This window comes from Platichthys flesus, chromosome 1 (genome assembly GCF_949316205.1).
Source record: "Platichthys flesus chromosome 1, fPlaFle2.1, whole genome shotgun sequence".
Classification (NCBI taxonomy): Eukaryota; Metazoa; Chordata; class Actinopteri; order Pleuronectiformes; family Pleuronectidae; genus Platichthys; species Platichthys flesus.
In genome coordinates, this window is record NC_084945.1 from 3,121,668 (window position 1) to 3,141,573 (window position 19,906).

The 19,906-nt window shown below is 45.1% G+C and overlaps 2 protein-coding genes across 2 annotated transcripts in view; both read left to right on the forward strand.

The window, feature by feature from the left end:
• prmt3 (protein arginine methyltransferase 3) overlaps positions 1–8,444 on the forward strand; it is a 45,558-nt gene extending 37,114 nt beyond the window's left edge. Inside the window, exons 14-16 of the mRNA XM_062392443.1 lie at positions 970–1,020; positions 1,562–1,649; positions 8,206–8,444. Coding sequence (XP_062248427.1) covers positions 970–1,020; positions 1,562–1,649; positions 8,206–8,312 — 246 coding nt within the window. The 3' untranslated portion in view covers positions 8,313–8,444. The remainder of the gene's footprint in view (positions 1–969; positions 1,021–1,561; positions 1,650–8,205) is intronic.
• Positions 8,445–14,197: 5,753 nt separating this feature from the next.
• slc6a5 (solute carrier family 6 member 5) overlaps positions 14,198–19,906 on the forward strand; it is a 19,232-nt gene continuing 13,523 nt past the window's right edge. The window contains exons 1-6 of the mRNA XM_062392548.1: positions 14,198–14,659; positions 16,226–16,385; positions 16,885–17,016; positions 17,149–17,322; positions 19,010–19,160; positions 19,820–19,906. The exon at positions 19,820–19,906 is cut by the window's right edge and continues 46 nt beyond it. Coding sequence (XP_062248532.1) covers positions 14,198–14,659; positions 16,226–16,385; positions 16,885–17,016; positions 17,149–17,322; positions 19,010–19,160; positions 19,820–19,906 — 1,166 coding nt within the window. The remainder of the gene's footprint in view (positions 14,660–16,225; positions 16,386–16,884; positions 17,017–17,148; positions 17,323–19,009; positions 19,161–19,819) is intronic.

Sequence of the window (19,906 nt, forward strand, 5' to 3'; positions counted from 1 at the left end):
CCTATCACACATCAGCACCAAGTTCAGGTCTGAACAGGACCAAATGTGTCCCTGAACGCGTCATGAGATCACATTCAAGAAGCATGAAGCCGCTTTCTCTTTGCTGTGGGAACACAAATCTCTCAGGGTCCATGTGTTAGTCCAACGCTGACCAACACATCATCTTCTACACTCTGCTTAAATGAGTAAAATCATTCATTCAGCAGCTCCTGACCATTCTCTCTCTCTCTCTCTCTCTCTCTCTCTCTCTCTCTCTCTCTCTCTCTCTCTCTCTCTATCCCCCGCTCCACCTCTCTCACTAACAAAACAATCCTTCAGAATACCTGCTGGTGCCTTCTTATTGTCCTGGTGGCTATTAGTCAGATGCCTGCACATTCATATCCCTTGGGATAAAGCCACATGGTTTATTTTCCTTTACTGACTCCTCTTGCAACGCTGTCACCAGAAAAGCCACCTTTGCTAATTTCATGTCCCAAGCTCCAAGATATATATATATATATATATATATATATATATATATATATATATATATATTTGCATTATTATTATTGTCAGCAGAACTGCTTCAGCGGCTGCCTCATCATGTATTTCTTTTGTGTCCCAGTGTAGGGGAGAGGGAGCACATGAGACACCGAGCTGGTTTTGAGAAGTAGGAGGAGGTTTGAAGGAGACCACAGTTTTTTTATGAGTCGTATCGAAACACATCTGTTACAGGATGTTCTCCTCCAGTTCTCCTGACCACACACACACACACACACACAGTCCTCTTGCACAATAGAGAAGCAGTTCTTATTTACTCCCTTATTCCCTAAAACCCAGCAGCTCATTTACCTCATTAAAAACCCAGAGTCCAGTTCTGCCCTCTGCTTCTCTCCCAGCTCAGAATGCCACCGTCGCAGTGTAGTCAAACAAATCCAGGGGTTTATTGTTCTGTCACATTCTAACACACCCCTCATATTTTCATTGCAGGCAGTTGTCGGCTACTTTGACATTTTCTTCGACAAAGGCTGCGGCAACAAGGTAAGCAGCGGCGGCAGCAGCCCGAGCCATTTAACGGAAACTCAATTATGTTCACGCTTTAGCATGTTCCTCCTCCCCGAGGCGTTCGCTGGCAATCGACAGGCGTCCTAGCCGACTGCTGATATAAGCACTTACCCGGCAGAGCCAGCCGCCTGGAACAGCCGATGCACAGCTCCGTGAGCAGCACAGACACCTGCCTCTTGATTGCACTTCCTCTTGTACCTGAGACTCAGGCTGTGTGCTGCGGATGATGCAGTAAATTACCATCTCCACCGGGAGCTGAGGGGGGGGACAGTGTAACAGTGTAAATACAGTAGAGATAAGTGTTATTTGTGATGTAGGCCGAACTAATAATGATTCTATGATGTTCTATTTAAATCTTAAGACTGTCAGGTCCTTGAACTTTTAACTCTGGGCTCATTGCTTTGGGTTTTCAAATGGAAATAATTTTAACCAGATCTTGTGTCCTTGAACATCAAGAAGTTGTTTTTTGTTGACTGTAGAATTAGCATCATTGTGAATTGTGTTCTCTCTGCACCAGGTGACGTTCTCCACGAGTCCTCAGGTCACGAAGACGCACTGGAAACAGACTGTGTTCCTGCTGGACACGCCCATGTCTGTCCAAGCAGGTCAGTAACCATGCAGATCCCAAGTGAAGCCAACACGCCTTCTACACGTGTGGTCGGGTTCAGCTCTGTGTTTTCACATGATTTTATTAGGCCCCACCGGTTTGTCATAGCGAGCTGCGGCCTGGTAATCTGTCTGTGGGTGGGTGGGGGGGGGGTCAGGCTGGTTGACGCCCGTTATCTGTCTCCCGCAGAGACAGCGGGAGATCACGACCAATCACGCGCAGCCATCAGGGACTGCATGTAGAACTCTATCTGATAGGCGGTGGCAGGCGTCTGAATCCCGACACGTTACACGCCGAGCTCTTTGTAAATGGCCGGCGGTAATATTTATAGAAAGGCTGTGTCAGCAGATTACAGTGTTATTAAGTGCCGCAGGTTAGCGTGAGGATGTTCTCGGAAATAAGTTTCTGTCGTTTTCAAAACTCGACATTCGCTCTTTATGAAGTTCACCTCACCCGGTGTCGGCTGATAATTAAAATGTCATCATCAGCAGAATGTGGTATGGCTAGGGTTAGTGCTCAGAATATAAAGAACATCTCTCTCCTTAATTTACATTTTTTTAAACTCACACCACAACTACAACCACAAGTGATTATAATCTCTCTAATGTTGGATAATGGGATATCTGCCTGGTGTGTATAAGTTTGTGTTGATGTTTTTTGTACTTAATGAACTGAATTATCTGTATTTTACAAATACACACAATATATCAACTTGTAAATTTGAAAAGTGTGTAAAATAAATGACTTGTATTAAATGCAATGGGGCGAATCGCTGAGAACGCTCCTTCAGAGATGAGCTAATACCAACAAAAAGGAAAACCCAACCGGCCGACCCTGAAAAATATATGGGAAATAAATAACCTACGTGGTTCATATCCTTCTTTCTACTTCCAACCGATATATTGTTTGAAACTTTATTGGTTGAACTCATTCAGCAAAAGTTGCTGCCTCTTCATCGTAGACTAGTTCTCTCCTCTTCGTCTCTCGAGCTCCTTCACGTGACCCTGATGTGTCTGATCTTATCCGGCTTTGATTAATTAAATAAGACAAATATCCCTTGTTATTTTATTTGTTGTGTGGAAGCTCCTGTTCCTGCTGTGAGCACCGGCCGCTTGTTGGTGTTATCATAATAATCGTGGACGCTGATGTGGGGATGGATGATGCTCGCGGCCGCCTGTCCCCTCACTGACCACAGATCAGATGGAGGCCACTGTAATAAACGACCTGCACGGGAGCGAAGGCGCTCGACGTGAAGCCAAAGCTCGATAAGAACCTCAAATCCTGTGACTCTGCTCAAACGCTATCTCAGGTTCCGAGCTCCGCTGAGTCAGATAAACGCAGCCGGGTCTGAGAGCCCCAGGGCGACGTTATGCTAACGGCGTGCGTAGGTACAAGAGACTGCGAAGCGGAGCAGAGATGGATTTGATTGGACGATCAGGTGCAGGATTTCACTTTGTGTCTTCCGGCTCTTTAGTTCATTTTTATTCCTGGAAGTTTTTGCGAAGAGGGAACTCGCTCTTCCTCGCTGTTGATGACGGGAAGCGTTTTACAACCGCACATTTCTCTAGAAATCACATTTACTCACATTGTTTGAAAACACAAATTACCACATTTACTTTTTGAGTCGTTTGTGGTCATCCCTCATAGTTGATTGGTCCAGGATTGGCCAACAGATACTGGAGAGAGTGATTGATTGGTATTAACTGGTTTGTTCTTATTTCCTAACTTAATAAACATGTTCTTGTCTTCGAACCTTGAACATCTTGGCTCTGGACTTAACGTGGTCAAAAGTGACGCGACAGCTTTGGCACACACACACACACACACACACACACACACACACACACACACACACACACACACACAAACACATTCACAGTTTGAGCTAATGAGCCTTGTTTATGTAAAAGCTAATATCAAGTTTGCAAAGATCCGTCACTCTTGCTCGAGTACTGTATTTTTGAACCAGGCAGATTGAGCAGAGGAAGAGTTAAAAGAAGAAGAAGAAGAAGAAAAGGCAAGAGAGAGAGAGAGAGACACAGAGAGAGAGAGAGAGCAGTAGGTTATTGATGTGCTCGCTCTACCCCGGCACCCTGACGGTCCCCTGCCTCCTCCAGGGGCCGTAAACCAAAAATGGACTTTTTAAGAGCATTCACCGGCTGCCTGCTATGCTCCTATGGTGCACTTTACAACACACACACACACACACACAGACACACACACACACACACCACTCCTTCACACACTAGAGCTCCTGCATACTTCAGTACTAAAAACTTCCTAAAGTCACCTTGAAGATGACAAAACTCTCTTAAACACACACTCTCTCTTAACGCGGCCTTTCCCCCCCGGCTGTGGACTGTAGAACTACCTGCAGCTGTGATTGGCTGCCGACACGGGCCCCCCCTCTACTAAACATCCAGTGGTTTGTTTTAATACAGACTCTGTCCGTGGTGATTTATCGTGGCAGAGAGCGAATCCTATTTGATGTGTTTGTACGAGTGCAGCAGTAATTAACTCTGTGGCTGAGCTTCTGTGGGAGGTGCCGGGGGGGGGGGGGGGGGGGGGCACGCAGCGGGCTGGAACCCAACATCCCCGCGAATCCTCCTGCCTGGCAGCGTAATAAATTAACCAGCGGATCATTTGTCATGCTCCGGTGTGTTTGTGTAGCTCCAGTATTGTAGAGGAGGCTCCTCTTCCCCAGTCCTACCAGCCTAATGTTCATCCCAGAAAGGAGGTCACACTTGTCCCCTGCTCCTCGGAGGGAGGCGTCGCCCTGGTTTACCTGCGCAGAGCCGCCGCCGCAGCACGGGGGGGGGTGCGTCCTTGTCGGGGGCCGTCATTGGTCGGTCAGGTGGACTTCTTCCCGCCCACTCGCCAACCCTTTTCCAGGCGGCGCTGTGCACCTTTTCTTAAATCTTCCTCCTGCCCTCGTCTGTCCTGGCTGAGTTTAAACACCCTCCCCCCCCCCCCCCTCGTCCCCCCCCCCCCCCCCCCCCCCCCTCGTTCCCCCCCACCCTGGCTCATTTGAACTCCGAAGGTCCTTGAACTGTCGAACAGCAGCGGGCGGAGCCAAGCTTCAAGTTTTTCAGAGCTATAACTCAACCCTTGGGTTGGTCATGTGCTTGCGGACCGGGTCCCGGGATATACAGCCCATCAGCTCCACTTCCTAGTTCTGCACTGAGCAGGGAAAAAGGCCTGGGGAGTAAAAACAGATTAAATGGAGGCAGATTGGAAAGAGAGGGAGGACGTCAGAGCGATGAGGCTGAAATGCGGCTACAAGCTTCAGTGCCGCGTCGGGGAGGAGGTCAAATATGAATGTCTGCTGTTTTATATGAGAATAATCCACTCGTGTGGGGTCATTACCTCTGAGGGCGTCTGCTCAGCCCCGTCTGTCGGCTGGTTCGAGCGTCAGCAGGATCACAATGAAAACAAACGAGTGGATTTCCAAATTAGGTGGAAGGAAGTGAAGCTGGCCGAGAATGAAGTTGGCGTGGATCTGTTTAAGTGGGGAGAAGGGAGAAATGAAACATTTACCACAAACCCTTGGGTCCATTGTCAATTCAGGTGACAATTAATAATATAAAGTTTCTAAAGGCGTTCAGGATGTAGGCCAGTAAAGCTCAACCCCAAAGAAATGGGACAAAGGTCAAGAAGGAACCAGGATCTGTGACTTCATCGCTTTCTTTAACATTATGAGATATTTTCTCCTTCTTCCCTGGAAGTACTGTGTGGATCTTGCTTTAGGGAACAGACATCTATTGTTGGGCCATGTGGGATGTATGCACACTACTTTCCATTCTAGTCTTTTGCTCTATTTATGCCAATGATTAAGCATTAATATCTAAACTTGCCACGTCAGGAGGATCCCACTAGTTCCTCTTTCTAGGTAAATGTAAATTGAAACCCAAATATGATTTTCAGGCAGTTCCAGTAAATGTAAAGTGAAAAGGAAAGAGACCTGCAGCTTAGTCCCTGTGTCCCTGTGTGGAAGTGCAGATATGTGGAGTATGAGCCAAATGGCTGCAACGTAGATGAAAACGGTTTAAATGAAATCGCTGTAATGTGCGTATCCCCGGTGTAATTTCATGGAGTGAGGCCGTGTTCGGCTGAGGAGGCTGTGTCTGTGGGCCCGGCTGGGCTTAATGACACTGGCATGTTGATGTACGACGTGGTGGTGAAGGCGCTGCTCCAGTCCCCGACTCATTTCCACACATGGTTAACTCTTTCTCCCAGCAACCGAGTGGCCAGTTTACTGAAGGCGCAGAGGACCCTCTTCCACTGGGAGTCTGGTCTGACTGATTACAGCAGAGCATCTACAGTCGCACCACGACTCAGCACGCCCGAGGTTTCCCGTTCTTTAATCAGACGGACAGTTCGCTGCAAAGTTGTTTAGCTCTTTTGTCCCAATCCTCTTTCCCTCCGTCAGATTTGTTTTAACAAAATGTTACAGAAGGTCAAGCAATTATTCCTTTGACCTTTTTGAGCCAGCTGGAGTTGGACTGCAGCCGCCCGCTGCCTCCCACGAGCACCGGGACTCCCCCGTCTGCAGCTGACACCGAACCGAGGCCACCTAGTGTCACCTCCTTCAAAATAAGAGAACGCAAAGCAAAGACAAATTCACTGGGTTCTTATTTGGATCAGACGCTCCTCGTCCAGTCAGACAGATGATCTTCATACTCAGCTAAATCTACAAAGTGTTGAGTTAAGGTTTTTAAAATGACAGATTTAACTTTTAAACTAAAGTTAATTTGCTTAAACTTGTGTTAACTTGTTAATTATGTGTTTATTGAGTGTAGAGCACCGGTTAAATATGTCAAGTTGATCAATGAGTGAGGATCTGCTCACTTACAGTTAAAGATCTGAAAGGAGCAAAGAGGAGCTTTGGTCAGGATCACACATTAACTCTGAGACTGACACCAGCCGTGTGTTAGAAACCACACGTGTGTTGCTCCAGTTGACTCACTCGCCCAGTTCATTAGGTCTGTGATGGAGTGAGGGCAACACAACACTGTCTCACTGTCACACAACACTGTCTCACTGTCATACAACACTGTCTCACAAGAGGCCGCACCTTTTGAAACTCGGCAGGTCGAGAAAGAGAAATCTGAATGTTGTGTTGTGTGCAAATTAAACGAGGAAGTGTATCGAACTTTTTAACTAACGACGTTAACGTTATTAATTTTAAAGTTTAATATGCTCGTTGTAAAGTTTCCTCAGATTTCTTTTTTTTGCAGCAAACTCACCAACACAAGACTTTATATTTATTTGTTTTTTTTTATCCATATTAGATTTGTTTTAACTGCATGATGCAATTTGCACAATGTGTTTTCTTCAACTTCAATCCGCCGACCGGGAGTTTCTCTCTGAATTTCATCGTGTTTTACACAACACAGTCACAATGAAGGCTTTCTCTTCTATTCTATTCTATTCTATAAAGACTTTATATCTGCTCCATTAAGATATGAGCTCTTATTCATTTATTTCTAACTCCTGAAGAAGCTGGCGTGTTGTAAACGCCTCAGCCGTGTGATGGCGGACGCTTTGTCTCCGAGTGAAGCGCCACAGTCAGCATTTTTTTCCACTCCCCGTCCTCCTCTAACCTCCAGCGCCTGGGAGCGTGGCACACAGAGGGGGGAGGAGGTGTGTGTGTGTGTGTGGGGGGGTATGCTTGTTTGGCATTCGGATAAACATTCATTTACCTCCAGCAGTGAAACGTGAAGATAATCAGAGTGATTATGCATCATCATCATCATCATCATCGGAGTCTTCTCCCGGCCTCTCGCTCGCCCCTCGTACTGTAAACGCTCTCTTCCCTCCTCTCGACGCCATCTGGATCCTTTTGCTTATTAACATACATTAAACCACGTTCCCTTTACACACATCATCATTTCTATGAGCGCCGGTGCGTCTCGGCTGCTGCTGCAGAGGCCTGAGCTCAGCAGCACTGTACTGCTGCAGGGCGGCAGGAGGAGTTCTCTCCATCGTTTCCCTTTTTCTTTACGAACACGCTCATCGACTTCTGACTCAGGGAAACCGCTCCGTGGCTTTTTCACGCTTTGGATGTAGAGACACAGTTTGGGTTGTTTTCAGCTGGACTTCAAATTGACAGTTGTATTTAGTTGCACTTCCTTCAAGGGGAATGAAAATATGGATTATTCCACTGCTGAAGATAGTTTCCTACAAATTCTCTACTCAGTCCTGGTTGAGTTATATTTTTGTTTGCTGTTATTTTGGGGAAATTACTGATAAATTCATTTTCGTGACCTATTAAAAATATGTTCAGTTGCAGCCTGTGGACAGTCCTGTCGTATTGAGAGATCAAGCATCACAGTAGAGACTTCACCTTATTTACCGGTTTTGTGTTTATCTTTGTTATTGCTTTATTTTCTCTGTGCTCTTGTTATTTATTCTTTAATTTCCTTATTTTTCCATTTGTCTTACGGTCAACGTTCCATTGTCTGAGTCCTGCTTCTCATTCAAAGTGAACTTCTAGAGACTGGACCGTGCTCTGACGTGTCCCCGTCTTTCTGTCCTTGCTTGTTTTTCTTTAGGGGAGGAGCTCCAGGGGAAGATCACCGTGCGTAAGAACAAGAAGGATCCTCGCTCGCTGCTCGTCACCCTCGAGCTCCGAGACAGGAAGCAGACCTACAGCCTCTAGTGACATCCACCCTCACGTAGCTCAGCAGATATAGACCTTTTTTTTAAATATGACAGTAGGGGAGTTAAATACTTGATTCATATGTTTTGAATGTAAAGAATGTTTCTGTACATTAAAAATATTAAAACATGAGATTACCTCCTTCTGAGCGTCTTTTATTTCACATAACATGATTGAACCGCTTATTTAAATGAATGAACGTTTGGTTGATAAAGTAAATCTTTTTGTTTTATGAATCCTTGGTTCAAAGGTGTTTAACTTTAAGGTCCAGTTTAACCTGAGAGGCCCTTAGAGAAGCTCAGACCGCTCATCATCATGCACCATTACTTACGTGGCCCCTCCTGATTAACATGTCGTATAAAATTAAAGCTAAAACACACTAACTGGCTCTTTTCCTCGTGTTTCTCTTCATGTCCTAGCACGTTTTCCTCCTTCCTGCCTGAGATCGCCCCGCCGGCCTCATCCGTCTTCCGTGAGTTTACTGGGACGATGCAAAATGAATTTAAGTCTTTAAAAGGCTCTGACTGAAGCCTCTTTACACACTTCATTGAGCCACTCTGCTTATAATTAAAGATTTTTCCCTTCTTCCTCCGCCTGAGATGATGAATCCTGGCCTGTGTGAAAGTGTAGTTATCTGTGAGGAAGAGGAGGAGGAGGGGGAGGAGCCGGTCTTCTTCCTTACAGGGGATTTGATTTGTCTCCTTGTGATGTATTTCTACGCCTCCTGTGAACATCAATACATCGCCTCAGCTACAGTCCACTGAAATTTCCACTTTAATTTTCTGCCTGAGATGAATCACGGACCTTTTATAAAAACCCAACATGTTGAATTCCTTCAGCTGCAGGCGACACTTTCTTATTTATACCTAAACAAACCAGCAAATAGCAAGAAGCTGAGAGAGTTTGTCCTGGTGAATTTGAATTGTCTCTCTGAGTTCTGAGGACATTTTCCTTATGAAAACTAGACCGGCTCCATATAGAAAATGTACAGAATGTCCACCAAGGCCCAAACGTTCCTTAAATTCTGCACCAAATCCATCACATATTTCTAAAACTATTTAAAATACATCTGATTGGATGGTTACCAACTAAACCCACGGTATCTCACCTCACGTTAGTGGTATTACTGGTTTGCAGCCATATTTATTAGAACACAGTGGCTGAGAACCACATCTAAATCCCCTTAATGTACCTGACACATACATACCAGTGTCATTAAGCACAACCAGGCCCGGCACAGAAACAGCCGGTGAAATTAAACTGGAAACACTCGGCCCACATTAAAGTTTCATTTAAACTGGTGACGTCTGCATTTTAACCATGTGGTTCTGGTTCCTGCAGCTTCACGAGGTGACACAAGGACTGGACCAGACGTTGTGTTCAGTTTCTATTCCAACAGAAGAGGACTTGAGTTTATCTTTAACCAGACTCCATAGTCCCGTGGAAGAGGAGAACGTTATGAAATCCTGGAGAGTTTTAATAATCAGCATAAATACAGATACACTGTGAAAAGGTTTAAAAATATATATAGCTCGATTAACTAGAGCAGCACTTGGACCTCATACCAAGGCCCATCAGTCCCCTTGAATTCAACCAAGCAGCACTCACACACTCAGAAATATCAGTCCCCTAAATATGCCAGATTTTTTTTTTTTTATTAAGATTCTTAAATTGTTCTCTTCGATGACGAAAGAATGTCCAATCTCAAAATTTTCAAGACCGGGATTCATGCTTCCACAAATATAGTTATTTGTACCACAACTTATTTAAGCTTTTTTTTGGGGGGGGTGGCCCTGCAGCCTGAACACCTTTAGAAAACCACACAGTCACCTGAATTTTGTAGAGACCAAAAGATTTAGAAAAATATCCTTTTTTGGAATTAAAAATAGAATTGCTGTGTTAGGTAAAACACAAAAGCCAGGTTCTTAGTGCTTTTTCTGTGGCAGCATGAAGCCTCTGACAGCCAGAACTGATGAAGATGATGATGATGATGATGGTGATGATGACGATGAAGGTGCAGCCCTGGGCCTCTGGTTGACCTCCTCCGCTGAATCGCTGCTGTCCAGGCGCCTGCAGCCTCAGATGGATGCGGCTTCTTATCGCTCGGGCGACAGTGGGAGTGAACGATCAATTAATTACACGCACTCGCGAAATTAACGAGCGCGAGGAGACACACCCGGAAAAGTCCCGGCTCCGCGTGCGTGCCGTGCGTTGGCCCCGCTCCTCCATCAGGACTTCAGTCTGGGCCAGAAATAAAAAAGGAAAGAGATGATGGAGCTGAATCCAACACAGAAGCTTTTTCCTTTGATGAGTGGAGGTGGGAAATCTGCCTCGACCGGTTTGGCTTTGGAGGAGGAACAAGGGGGAGAGAGGAGAGGTGGTTGGAAAAAAGAGGGAGAGAGTGGGAAAGACCCGGAACAGAAAATAACGAGTGATATTTATCGATGTAATGATGTTATTGATGAGAGCTGCACCAATTCAAATAATAATGATAATATTAATAATGATAATGATAATTGCTGCTTAAATCTGGAACCTGCAGAATGTGAGAGAGAGTGAGAGAATGAGAGAGAAATAAAGAGAGAGAGAGAGAGAGAGAGAGAGAGAAAGAGAGAGAGAGAGAGAGAGAGAGAGAGAGAGAGAGAGTGTGTTCTGGTGTGACTGAAACATTTAAAAAACGCCTGATGAGAAACAGAACTGCACGTGTTGGCATGATCATAGTGCTGTGCGTGTGTGTGCGCGTGCGTGTGCGTGTGGGAGGAAGAGGAGCAGAAATCAATTACAATTATTCTCTGTTGACAATGTAATTAAAGTCGAGGCGGCGGCTCGTTCACACGCGCCGCAGCCGCTTATCTGGAGCGCATGCACGGACGCACACGCACAATGAGGAGAGAGAGAGAGAGAGAGAGAGAGATAGAGAGAGAGAGAGAGAGAGAGAGAGCACGCGCAGCCTCAAACCTGCTCACAGCTGTCGTGAAATCATCATCCATCACAAAAAGTGTTTTGTTCATTTAATGCAAATAGTTTTTAGTTTATTACAAAAAAAACACGTGGGCGTTTTATTTATATGATCTGGAAAAAAATAGAAATTCAAACCGGATGTGGACTCGTCCTTTAATGTTTTTAAAATGTAAAAGATCTAAGACGATCCTAATGATTTTATTGACTTCAATTAAACAGCCCATTAATTATAATATCTGCCTATACACAACATAAATATCATATATTGCCCTGCTTGCAATTTAATATCATTATTTACATATATATTCCATAGGCAGCTAAACATTGCTGCTTATTTTTCATGCGTTATTATTTGCACAGTCAGGTCTGAGATGAGCCCCGTTCTCCTCCCGTCAATCAGAGGAGGGGCCCGGAAGTCCCGCTTCATTAAGCGAAATCACCTCAAACTGTCAGAATTAAACATTTTACACGAAACCAATTTATTTCCCCTGTATCAGCCAAGTGTGTGTTTATTTATGTGTATGTGTGTGTGTCTGTGTGTGTGTTGTGTGTCTCCTGCAGCTCTTACTGTGATGATCCACCGCATCGAGGCCCTAAAGATTTGTTCAGCGATAAAAAATCAAATCAACCAATTTCTCCTCAATTGAACGAAAGGTCTCTTTTTGGATAACCCCCCCCCCCCCCCCCCCCACGCGACTCGCTGGTCGGGATCTGATGGGACTGGAGACTTGAGACTTGGCCTCTGGTTCATATGCGCAATGCAGTGTTTCAGAATCTACAGCGTGTGTCACCTTTTCTTTTTTACACCCTGCGCTGTCACTGCTTTGAGTCCAGGCTCCAGCGGTTGGCTCTTGGCTCCGGTTCCATCCTGACACACGTGGTTTCGGAAAAGGGGCCTCCTTCCTCCCTCACTTCCTCTCTTCCTTCCTCCCTTCCTTCCTTCCTTCCTTCCTTCTTGCGTAAGAACCTGGACAAATGAGAAGCTGCTCAAAGACCTCGCCTACTACTTTATTTTTTTATTTTTTATTTGCCCAACTTGATCATTGCTCCTGTCGATGACGCACGGAGGAGCGTAACCTATAGATCCTGGAGCTCGCCGCCGTGCGTAAAACAAGCCAAGTGAAAACACTATATATAGTTCAGACCATTTTTAGCACATGCTCTTTAACCCTCGATTTTACGTGTAAAAATGACTAATAGTGGATTTGTCACATACCTAGTCACATGTATTTGTGTTTATGATAATATTTATAAAACTGTCAACCTCCTTTTTGATAAATAACAGGTTATATACACACGTAGAGGCAAGTTTCTGCATTTCCAGGCCTAAGATTTGCACCCATTGCCTCCTTCTCAAAGAGTGGCTACTGTAACTGTGACTGTAGCAGAGAAACACGACTCAGCACAGTGCACATGTTATTTAGACACACGGGCACTCTGCTGCTGCTCGTTGCATCGTGTCGATAAGAGCCTGAACCTGGGAATCTTCATCCCTCTGGATCTGCGTGTTGTGGGATACGCTCGTGTGTCTGCATGTGTGTGTGTGTGTGTGAGAGAGAGCACCCTACACATCCCTGGAGACAAGTGTATTAATCAGCCGTCCAGCGCTCACGCAGGCTTCTTGCGTAACCGGAACGCACACAAATCCACGCACGCACAACCGCGCCCCCTAACCCCCCCTCTCTCTGTCGTCTTGGCTCCGGTTGTCCCTTTAAAAATCCGAATCCAAGGCCAATGATTTATCAAACTCCTATTATCAAGAAAATGTCACGCGAAGGGCACCTTGCTCCGCACTGACGCAAACTCTTTCCCACGGACCTATAGAAAAGCTTTGCACTTGGGTGTTTGCGCGGCCACAGGCACCAGCAGCTCCCAGTCCTCCCCTCGTCTTTTCCACAGCGGTTCCCACTCTGCCAGGAGAGCTTTGGAGAAGACACGGAACATGGTGAGTGTCCGGATACACTTCTCTTCACGTTTCTTCTCTTTTATGAACTTGTTTTCTCACTTTGCTTCTTGCTGATTTGACACTTTTGTGTTTTTTTTTCTTTCGCTGCACTGGGGCAATGTCGCTGTCCGTGGTGCTGAAATGTAACTGGCTTTACATTTAAAAAAACTTTTCTCACGTTCTTCTGTCAGAAATCAAACCTGTGTCTGCTTTTATGGAAACGTGTCATCTGTGTCCTTACGACTTCAAAAAGAGGAAGAAGTTTAATCTCCTCCATCGAACCTCTTTTCCTTATTTATCCATTTTCTCTGTAACCAGAAGCCAATTACACCCAGGTGCTATTTAACCGAGTCTACTTATTTCCCCGCTAATTAACAACAGAACTGAGCGTTAATCAATCAGGAGGAAATTCCCCCCCACCTCTTTTTTTTTCTCAAATAACCCCACATTCCATTTTTAGAATCTGGAGGCTCTTCCCGGGGTCTTTCCCGCCTCCTCCGAGCTAAATCTCAGCGAGTCATTTGTAATTCCTCCGCCCCGGGTCCGCTCGCTGCTGGGACGCCGGTGATCTCGCATGCCTGCCGGGGAGAGCCGAGCCACCGAGAGACCCGCAGCAGCTTGTCTATTGCCCATAAAAACCGGTGGATGTGTGTGGCTGAATGACATGAGGGGGAAATGGGGCGTAAAATTAAAGAATCTTGCAGAAAGCGAGAACTGGAGAAGCACAGCGACACCCCCCTCCCGCACTCCCCCTCCCCTCCTCCCCTGCAAAGCACACATGCATGCACCAACACGCACGCACGCACACACGCGTACACCGGTAGATTGTGAGCCGAAACTATAGAGCAGCCAGAGTCGGGACATGCTGCAGAAAAACGTTGCAGAATTGAGCATTTTGATTCCCGCAGCGGAGATGAGCGGCAGCAGCCTCCTGGCTCCACGGGTTCTGTTGTTCTGTCTGTGCTGATCTGTCTCCTCCATGTTCCAGGATTTGTCAGACCAGAGAGACATGGCCAAACAACCGGCCACCGGCTACATCCCGGCGCAGCAGCCCGACGGAGCTGCGGGACTTACAACAAACAAACCGGACAACACTGCTGCGTGCGCGCCGCCGACCCCGCACCATCACCAGGCGCCTCAGCCTCCGAACAACGAGAGCAAAACTTTTTGTCCCACGGAAAATAAACCGGGAGACGCGGACAGCAATAAAGCGTATGGGACGTTTAAAAACACCCCGCCGGCCGTGCCCGGATCCGTCAACTCGGCCTTCAGGGAGGATTCCGCCGGTTCGGCCCGCGGGGGGTCCGCCCAGTGCGGCGACCCGCTGCGGGCCACCGCGGAGCAGAACAACACCGCGGGCACCTGGACGGCCATGAGCCAGACCACCATCATCCTGGGGACAGATGGGAACACGTCTGTTCAGCCCGGCGCCGTGGCGGGGGTAAGTCAGCCATAACTGAACCGTGTCTGTACCGGGGAGCTGCTGGCGCGGGAGCGGTGTGCGTGTGTTGTGTACGAGTGTCGCTGATAAGAAAGCATGAATGAATGAGAGGCTGGTGCGCGCCCCCGGGAGCTCCTCCACCGCCAGGCAGAGGTGCGGGCTGATGTGTGATGAGGTGACGGAGGACAATCCCGCTTGTGATGCTGATCCGTGACGCGTGGCGCTTCAGGTCTCCACCGTGGATCTGCGCGTAAAATGTTGACCGCGTGGAGTTTCGATTTATGCGTAAAAAACCAGCGATCATTACGAGGCCATAACGTAAATCAATCATAAAGGGATGTGTAGAAAGAAGATGCAGCTGTTTAATGTGGAACTACTGCGGCCTGTGATTCAATAATCCACGTTGTATTGAAGTTTCCACAAATCCACATGACAAGAGGTTTATAACCCTTTACGCGCAAACTGTTAAATAAATAAACTAATCGATAAAAAACAGATAGAACTGATCTCTGCGCTCCACAGACCGGTGCTGGTTCATGTGGTGTGGGGATGAACAGGTCTGTGGGTGGACCCTGGTCTTTGTGGCGTCCCCGCGCTGCGCAGCCTCTTTGTCCTGATGCCTCTGCACCAATCTGCTGCAGCCTCACAGCGGAACTTTCAAACCCGCTGGTGCAGCTGAACATCTGGGGAAGAAGAACCGAGGCGTCGTTTGGATGAAGCGATCAACGATCCGATCTGAATGAATCAAATCTATTTAAGCTTTATTTTCTTTTATTACGCAGCCTCAAGAAATGTCTCTTTATTCGATATTGGTTTATATCTTTTCGTTTATTTATGTTTACAACATTAAAGCTGTGAGATGAAACCGGGTTGAGTCGCATCCCGGCTCCCGGCTCACGCACATGGGTTTTGGCCCAGAAGCTCAGGGGTTCTCCGGCTGCACTCGGGATGCTGCACGAGACTGCGGATTGTGTGCAACTCCCACGAGGGCACCCCCCTCACACACACACACACACACACACATTCCCATGCACGGTGCCGTGTATTTATCTGAAGTATTTTATTTTTGTGTGAGTCCACTCAGATCCTGCAGTGCAGCTGAAATGATGCATGTATCTGTTGTTTTCCACTTTTATTATATATATATATATTTATATATATTTTTTTTTATTACTGAGCCACTGGTAAGAAGTTTTTATTTATGTATAATCTTCGCATGTGATGAATCTGTATGTGACATTAACGGAGCTGTAGAGAATCCGGCTTATCAATGAAAATCTGCTGCTGTTTAAAAAAAAAAAAGAAAAAATGTTTATTAACCTGAATTATCTCGAAGGAGAAATCCAGTAATAATTAACGAGCCGCATAACTGCAGCTCAAATCTCCCTCTTGTCACGTGTTCGTGTTCAGGAGCTTTGTGTTGGTGACTGTTGACTGAAGGGTTATTTTTTATTGGCCTGTTATTTCTGTGATGATCGAGTTTGGAGTTTCTTGCCATGAAACTTTTTGGTTTCAGTTTTCTTTGGGGTGAATGAATGGTTGTTCTTCTCCCTCCACCTCATTCAGGCTGTCGATGGCGACGAGGATGACGATGATGGTGGAGATGAGAATAAGGCCAGAGGAAACTGGACCAATAAAATGGATTTTATTCTGTCCATGGTTGGCTATGCGGTGGGACTGGGGAACGTGTGGAGGTTCCCTTACCTCGCCTTTCAAAACGGTGGAGGTAAGAAAAAAACTGAAAAAAGTAAAATAATAATAATAAAGAAAAGAAAAGAAAGAAAGAAAAAATACTTTAAAATCCAATTAAATTCAGGATTTAAATGACTTTCTATTGTCGTTTTAACTTAATCCTCATGGGCCTTTAACCAGGCAAAAAATTAAATACTAACAATATGATTACACTCTAGAAATTAGATTATTTTAATAAAAAAATTAAAGAAGGCAAGGAAAAAATCTCTGTAAAAAGATGTATTATTATTATCATTATTATTATTTGTATTATATGATGATGTCAGGTCATCTGTGCTCGCAGCCATTTACAGATAACTGGGCATTTCCTACCCATTAATCAGTGTAATGGTCCGTGCTGTCAGCAGATGGGACGTGTGCAAGCTGCATGCATGTGTTTTTAATAAATTCCCATCTTTTTTTGTTTTTATTTAATGTATCTCACAGTCAGCATTAGACCTGTCCCTGTAGTCTGACCCCCCCTCTCCCTGCAGGAGCTTTTCTCATCCCCTACCTGACCATGTTGGGCATCGCCGGGATCCCAATCTTTTTACTGGAGGTGTCCCTGGGCCAGTTTGCCAGCCAGGGCCCCGTGTCCGTGTGGAAGTGCGTCCCGGCCCTACAAGGTAAACTGCCACAGCATAAACAGAAAACATAAGAAAACACTTTCTTATATATTTTATAAATCTTCTTTCTCACGAGTTCTCTACTTTTCCTTAAGAGTAATTTATATATTTCGTCTCATTTATTTATTTTAGGTTGCGGGATTGCCATGTTGATAATATCTGTCTTGATAGCCATATACTATAATATTATAATGTGCTGGACACTGTACTACCTGTTCGCTTCGTTGAAGGGCTCACTGCCATGGGCTCACTGTAGGAATGAGTGGAACACGGTGGATTGTAAGGACAAAGACATGCTGCTGTTAGGTGAGACACACACACACACTCTCACACTCACACACTCACAGACACACACACCTCTCCTCACAATGCGCAATGCGTCAGCGGAGGTGTCCTGCAGTATAATGAATCCTGACCTGTGATCTCCGCTCGGTTTCCTCTCCAACACTTTTCAATTCCCCCAAAACACCTCTCCACCTCCCTGCTCCATGTCAATGACGTGGACCTGTCACGTGTCATCAAGGCCCCGGTGCCACAGATCAAACGGAGAAACAAACATTTGATATATATATTTTTGTGATCATTGTTTTTTGGCAGACTGCAGCAGGGGTTTTATTTATTTGTATCCATTAAATCTGCAAGGGACCCGTGAGACACTGTGGAATTAACGTAATGAGATCAAATCCCGTTTTTATCGAGAGGGAAATACTCGGGAGTTGTTTCTGTGTCGATCTGCGTCGAGTAAATATCGAAATTTTCGCTCGTTTAACGTCAAATTTGCCAAAAGCGTTTCTGTGAATTCAGCATAAAAACTGCTTGCTTGACAAATTTACTGTACCGAGCTGCTGCAGTGCTGCAGTGAGCCCGAGACTGACCCCTGCAGGCTGCCACACGAACTGCACCTCTGCTGATAATCCACATGATCTGCAGATGTAGTGAAAAAACATTATATTCGATTCTATTCTACTTAATCCCAAAAGTAATACTCCAAGATAACAGTATCATAATATATAACGGAGTATAGTGAATAAAACACAATATAAATATATTATTTCCCATTCTATTCGATTAAAATAAAATATATGACTTTATTAATTTCCTTTGTTCCAGCTTGCTCCAGTATCACAGTATAACCGTATATAATGAAGTAGAGTGACTGAAACAATTAAGTATTTGGTGTAAACATATTCGTGAAAGTAAAGGAGAACGATAAAGTGTATTATAAGTCAAATAGAAAATATACTGTGTATACGGAGTAATGCAGAACTAGTGTCCAATAGAAATAACTAGAAAGGCAAATAAAGAAGTAAGTTAAGTAATAATAATAAACTTAAGTGGAAGTAAGTAGTAATGATTATTTGGAATATTTCACATTCTATTCTATTCTCTTCCTGAATCACTTTGTATTTCAAAGCACAGGCCCAGTAAATATATTTATTTTTTGCATCGTGTAATATTGCGATTGTATTTAAAAAACTAACTTTATCTTAGTGGTAATTTAGTTTGCTTGTTTTGAGTCATTGTCTTTGGAGTTTTACATGTTTTTCCACCTTGTTCAGCTGCAGAAACATCTGTCTTGCATCATTGTTAATGTTTAATTGTCAGTATTTTGTCTTAAATGTAGAACTGACATTAATTAACTGCATCTGCTATGTATTCAAAGCACAGTTCAACAAATGTCCAACACACAAAACACACTGTACCTGATTTGTGCAGTAAAAAGCAAAACAAGCTCTATGCCTCATTTTTGCTTTTGCACATCTGGCTGTGCAAGAACAAAAAGAAAAAGCCTCAGTGTAGTCAAACTGTGCAGGTTCCCTCTGCACCCCCGGCTGCAGCAGCCTCCCGTCACTCCTCATTTCCACCAACCACATCCATCTGTTCACTTTGTTCTGGGAGTGAGAAGCTGAGTGGACGTTAAACTGAGTCCCACAGCTCCACGTCCATGTCGCTCTCTCCCTTCCTGACGTGTGCTGCTTTCTGATCGGAACAGACTCGTGCATCCTGCGGGACAGAAACATGTCGTCCATCAGGAACTCCTCCTTCTGTCTGTCCGCTAACACTGTGGGAAACCTGACCAAGCTGTTGAACATGACAGTGGACGCTAACAAGACCGATGTCAGCCCCAGTGAGGAGTACTTCAAGTGAGTGAGGCCTCGGGCTGATGGAGGAGCAGCAGGAGGCGGAAGGAGAATCTGTCTTTATCTGGATCTTTGCAGTTTCACAGATTCAATTCTCTGAGTTAATGTTAAATCTGATATAATTACCTCTCTGACAGATGTTTGGCTCTGTAGCTCCTTCAAATCAATGTCAACTGGCTGTGGCAAAGGTTTTAGTATAATTCTATTTTCTAGATCATAGGATTTACTGTTTTAAAATGTCTATGGCTGCTATTGGAGTTTCACAGATTCTGTTGTTGGTCCAGAAAAGAGCCAAAACATCTTTGAATTTAATACACGCACACACACACACACACACACACAAAGCCCCCAGAACCTCAGTTTTCCAACTGTTTCATTAAATCTTCTTTGCTGGAAATTAGTGTCAAAGTTTTGCTGTTAAGTTCAAGTGAAAATGGCAAATACAACAACTCCTACACAAAAACAAACAAGCAACCTGTTTATGTACCATAGTAAAAAATAAGAATTAGAATTAGAAAACAATTTGCGGAAGTGCATCACATTTAAATCATTTTACAAAGTGCGTGATTCAATAATACACATAAATGGTTTCCCTCATAACGTCATGTTTGTTTCTGTGTATTGTGTGAGTGGTTCTGAGTTTTGCCTTCTGACGCCTGCAGGTACAATGTGTTGCACATCTCTAAAGGGATTGAATTCCCAGGAGACATCCGCTGGCCTCTGGCAGCATGTCTCTGCCTGGCCTGGCT